Source organism: Protopterus annectens, chromosome 6.part0, assembly GCF_019279795.1.
Source record: "Protopterus annectens isolate FY-2018-M chromosome 6.part0, PAN1.0, whole genome shotgun sequence".
Lineage (NCBI taxonomy): Eukaryota > Metazoa > Chordata > Ceratodontiformes > Protopteridae > Protopterus > Protopterus annectens.
Window position 1 is genome coordinate 54,079,119 of NC_056737.1, and position 5,880 is coordinate 54,084,998.

The 5,880-nt window shown below is 38.2% G+C and overlaps 1 protein-coding gene across 1 annotated transcript in view; it reads left to right on the forward strand.

Annotated features, from left to right (window-relative positions):
• Positions 1-3,437: 3,437 nt before the first annotated feature.
• Positions 3,438-5,880, forward strand: part of FMC1 (formation of mitochondrial complex V assembly factor 1 homolog) — a 218,238-nt gene continuing 215,795 nt past the window's right edge. Inside the window, exon 1 of the mRNA XM_044073844.1 lies at positions 3,438-3,691. Coding sequence (XP_043929779.1) covers positions 3,554-3,691 — 138 coding nt within the window. The 5' untranslated portion in view covers positions 3,438-3,553. The remainder of the gene's footprint in view (positions 3,692-5,880) is intronic.

Consider the following 5,880-nt stretch of genomic DNA (forward strand, 5'->3'; position numbering starts at 1 on the left):
TGAAAGTGAAAGAAAGAATGGATGCAGCAATGCATTTCAACTCGTTTTCAAAGACTACCACTATCAATCTGTACCAATGATTTTCATGTGGTCCTCATTTATTGAATTACAGCAAGGACCACACAAACTTCATTTTAAAGATTGACATTGTGTCTTAAACAATCTTTGAAATGAAGTCTACATAGTGAATAACAGCAAAAAACGCCCACAATGATTAGTTACTAAGAGAATCCAGAGTATAAATGCATTGTCCTACATGGATCACCTTAAAGCCCTATCTCTACAGGTTACTTTTTGCACATCTGCAAAATGGACATCAGAACTACTAGATCCATGGATTCAAATTTTGCATGTGACATAAATGAGATATGTTGGTAAGACAAATATGTGTCTCAGAGCATCCTTGTGAAGCAGAGTCAATCCCTAACCCTAAGGGTAATCTTAAACAATGGATGGGAAATTGGAAATTCACCTCAATTCTGGCCCCCATGTCTTTGATAGAGGCAGTCAGTAATGCCCAAACTAACATGTCCCTCCATACACATATAACCTCTAGAAACTTCCTAGCATACCCCCTCCTAATAAATGTCCATGATACATAAGGACACAATTGGGTTGGGTTGCACTGCTAGGCTTATAAAGGCCCGGGTGGTCATTAGTTGGTTTTCTATTACAACACTATCTCTCATTTAGTTCTGTGCAGATGTGGGTGTGTCGCTAGGGATTGACAGGGGAAATGGGCGTGGAAACACTCAATGACTGAAAGGCATGCTAATTCGCATGTGACATAATGTGTGTATTCCTGTCAACTGTTTAATATTCATGCAGGATATCAACTTCATCACCCCCCCTGCATCTCTCCATGTGGGGGCACTGTGTCCCCCACACCCCCGCTACTTCAGTATACCAACTCTGATATCCCACTACATTGGGGTACATTTAGTGCAGTGGCAGATTTAATGGTTTCTTAAGTGTTGCTATTCCTGGGTTTCTTAATTTTGATTACGAGTGTTAAAAGTAAATTGACCAGTGCTGTTTAAGGTGCTTACTGTATTTATTTACCACTTTCATTCATGATTTGTCATTAATATTAATTTCGGCACAGGAATGAATACTCAGCAGATTCAACAGGCTACCAGGAATTGTCGGCCTAGAGGCGTGGTTAGGGTGGGATTTGCTACTGCACATCCGGCGAGGTACTGTTATAATACTAAACCTGTTAGCCTAGTATATTTATTTATTTATTTTATATTTGTTGACCGGGCTAGTCTAGCTGGATGCATATCCATTTTCAGTAGAGGCCTGGAGAGAAAAGCTCCAAGCATGAGTAAATTACAGCACACAATACTTAAAAAAATGACTAGCTTCAATTACATAGCAAGATATGATTAGAAAAAAATAAAAGATATTTTTGTGAACAATGTACAGAGACTTAGCATAGGTTTGAGAAACAATCAAGTCCTAAATCTTTAGTAGATTTCAGGTACAATCAAGCAACAGTTTATATTGTAATGTGAACATTAACATTCATTTGAAAATTAGCAATCACTAAGTCAAAGAAGAAGCAAGAGAATAGGCAGGAAAATACAAATAGTAGAAAGGGTTAGCTAATAATTATTCAAGAAATGTAGAGGGGCACTACCTATGAAATTAGGTCTGCAGTTAGGGTTTACCATGTGCGGTTTTGCTGGCTCTTGACCTTTTTTCTCCATGGATCATCCATTAAAAATTTTAGGAACATAGAAAGCAATAACTGGAGAAAGAAAAGAAAGTAAATGTATCCTCTTCAAGCGGGATGATTTACATCTGCTACCTAGCCTAGCAGTGCAATTAGTCCCGCCTGTGTTCTCCCTTTGGTAGCTACAAGTCATCAACATTGTAGGTGGTCTTAAGTGGCAGTGATGATGTCACAAAATAATGGAAAGCATGGGGCGAGGGGGGGATTGTGAGATATCACCATGTGATGACCTCCGGGGCGTGACTTTAGTCAGTTTCTTTAGCTAGAAACCTGGCAACCCTATCTGCAGTGGCAAAATGCACTTAACACATACCTATTAATCTCTAAGTGCAAGAAATCTGGACAGAGCCTAAATGATGGAAGTCAAATGCTAAAAAATAAGGACAGACTTTAAATAGTGCTCTTATAAACTTAAAAAGCTGCAGAAATAACAGGATTTGTGTTAACATGCATTTTTCTGAAGGATATGAAGTCTGAAATTCAAATATACCTATTGTTTAGTAACTTAAATTATTGGAGATTTTATTTATTTATTTAGCATAGATTTGTCAGAAAACCACAAATTTTATGATGAGCAAACCAAAAATATGAGGCATAAATCTGGGTATTCTGTGAATATAGTTGGGGTAAACACGGGCATACAAGCTATACCCTTTACACTAAGGCCGGCTATGACCAGATGTCAAGTCTAGTTTCTCACCCTGTTTATGGTCCAAGTGTGACCTTAATGTGTGGAATGTATAAGTCTGCTATGAAAAGAATGCAGTGTAACCTATTGTATCTACAAGTCTGCAAAGAACTGCATGTATTCTATGTATAAGTCTGCAATATTCTCTATGTATTATGATTTGTACTACCCTCTGAACTGTATATCTTACTATGATTCTGTACTATATACTGTCATATATTTACTAATGTCAGTCTGTCTGATTTTTATGTAAATGCCACTGTTCTTTAAGTGCTTGTTCACGTATTGAAATGGAGCTTTTCTTCCCGGTCTCCATTGAAAAAGGACTTGTGTCCAGTCGGAGACTTTGCAGGTCAACAAATGCAAAATAAAAAAAAAAATCCGGACCGTTGAAAGGTATGGCTTAACACAGTGACATCACATGGGGGATACTAAGACCGAAAATATGCCCGGAACAAACGTAAAATACAGTATGCTTCCCCACAGGAATCAAAACTGACCTGGGAAATCACAACTGAGTGTGTTTGGAAGGCGGAAACACTGCTTTTATGTCAGCATGTGGGTGGTGCTGTCCGGCAAACTTGGTAAAGGACGGACGTAAAGTTGTTAAGACAAAATTAAAGGTTGTTTGTTGACACTTAACTTAAAATGTTTGAAAGGTTAACTGTGCATCCCTTGTTTAAAACACTCTGTTTACAAGCTCTTTTATACTCTCCCTTTATTTAAAACCATACTCCAGTTTACATACCTCTCAACTGTCCCTAATTTTGACTCAGATTTTAGCTCTGTCTTTCTTAATCCGTCTTAAAACTGGTGACTACTGATGGAAAAGGGGTGAATTATACATAATAAATAACGACAATAATTAGGAGTTTTAGACTTATATAAAATATATATTAATTCACATTCTCTTTTCTGCCAAATTGTCTCGAGATAATAGTTCTAATATTTTAAAGGCGTTCCTGATTGGTTGAGAGCTATGATTTAGAATACAGCTCGTCAAAGTCATATACGGGTTAGGCGGAGTCATTTTTGCGCAGCCGCATACTGCACGACTTTTCTCTGTTACTCCTCTTCACCATTTGAACTTGAAGTGCAAATACAGTTTGGTGCTGAGGGGTACAGGTATGGAATTCCTTGGTTCTCCTCTTCGTACTTTAAGGGGACTGCTGCGAGAATTGAGATTTCTGCATGAGACTACCGGCCGAAATTACAGAGATTCCATGGCTTACAAGTATATAATGGATCACTATCGTAAAAATCAGGTGAGTGGAAGCTGTAGCCTGTATTGAGGAGTAAGGCCTTTTTTGGGGTGGGTGGGTGACCGTAATATACTTGTAAATCAGCCACAGCTTTACAGTTATTGAGTCAGAAGTCTCATGACAGAAGATGCTAAAATATAGGGGGTTTGCAGTGTCATTGTTACGATGGGGTGCTGAGTATTGGGCATTTGACAGTCGGGTTTTTGGACATTTTTGTGCTATAAAGATAAGAGTTGTGCCACACTATTACAGGCGGATCTTGTATATAGGACGCATAGTAAAAAGAATGATGATTAGATAAATATTGCTTTAAACCAGGTGTGTGAACACCTTACAGTTACAGAATTGTTGTCCTTTCCTTCTCTTGAGTACACGCCGAGGAACCGCGCACCATAGCCTAACATAATGACTATTTGTCTCTCTCATAAAATGGTAAAACTTCCCCCGCCCCTTACACACACTAGTGTGGGAGTGTAGTAGAATGACTGACACTCCAGATTGATATTTAATGAATAATGTTAATAACGCAAATGATGCATCTGGACTGGACATGAGGTATATCGATCTGCTACGCTGTACTTTTTGCAGCTATACTTTTTGGTACACAGAGTATGTGCATATTTTAGCCCTTGCTGGAGCTTAGTATCATTGTATAATTGTCCCCGGCTTGCAGTCATCAGCAGATGTGATCAACCACACTTCTGGATGTTAGCTTGAATGTCTGCAAAATAAATGCCAAACAAGAGAAGGTCTAGCACTGATCTTTGTAATGTCCCACATGTTGCAGCTTTATATTCTTAGAGAATACCAGCAGCTTTCACAACTTGGGATCTGTTGGCTACCCAATTTGCAATCCAGCGGACAATATAAGGGTTTTCTTTCAAGTTTGTCTAATTTTACCATAAAACTAAAGCTGGGAATAGTATCATAAGCCGTGACAGATCGAGACTAGCTGTGTGCATGGGTTGATCACTGTTCATGTCCTCTGTAACCTTCTCAAAGATGGTTACTAAATTCAGGAGACAGGACTTGCTCTTCACAAAACCAGACTGATTGGGATTTATATCTGTTGCCTCTATAAATGAGTCTAGTAGTATGTTCTTGGCATAGTACTTAAGACTGGTGAAGCTGATGGAGCCTGCAGGTACCTGGGTCTATAGAGGGGCTGTCGTTGAGTAGGATGAGTTACATTTACTGTTTGCCAGAATCAAGCATAAATCCTCTATGTTGGCAGTGGTTGAACTGTTTAAGTACAGGCTTTGATAATGCATACGTTATGTTGAATATGCAGCCTTGTATGTTGTCCAATCCTATGGAAGTATTATTTTTAGTCTTGGGTTATGAGACTTGTAGGAATGTTGGGGCAACAGTGTGGGTAGGAACGGTGAAATTAAAACTACATTTGTGTATGTATTGGTTTTATTCATGAGATACAGAAACAGAGTTGAATGTATTATTGCTGGTTGTCAGGGGAGGGGGTGCTGGCAAGTGTTTACATTTTGCATCTTGTGTGCCAAACAATGTAATGCATATTGTGTTTTAGTTTATTTAAATATGTTAAATGGGTAAGTGAACTGGTACAGTGATCCTTTTTAATCATGACTGAAGCTAAAAGTCAGAGACAAGTACTAACATCACCTAACATTTCAAATGTTCAGTCCATTTAGAACAAAACAGTCAAATAGGTATTATAAACGTGTTATTGTAAGGCATTTGTTCAGCATGTTTTAATCAATGAGTGTTATACACAACAGTGTAGCCCAAAATCAAGGTTCTCATTATTAGCTTTGGTTTCATTACAATTTTTATCCGTAAGGTTTACATTTTGTAGTCAGTTTGGGTTGTAAGTTAAAAATAACACTGGAACACTGCGGTTACAAGGATATGTACACTTCCAAGTGGTGGAATACTGCTAGTTGTTGTTTACCTAGAAATTCGGTATTAATTGTATGGGAGGAATGGTTTCATTAACTATGATAGTGCATTTATTCTGTGCAGTATCAGCAATTATACAATGACTAGCCATTAACATTCATTAAAGAACATGCTGATTGGTCAGTCCAACTAGCATGCAGTCGCCCGGACTTTCTTCCCTTAAAATGTGCTATAACTTTTTTGTTTTATTGACCATTTATCTCTTTTCTCTCTCTTTCTCTCTCTCTTTCTCTCTCTGTCTGTCTGTCTTGTCTTCT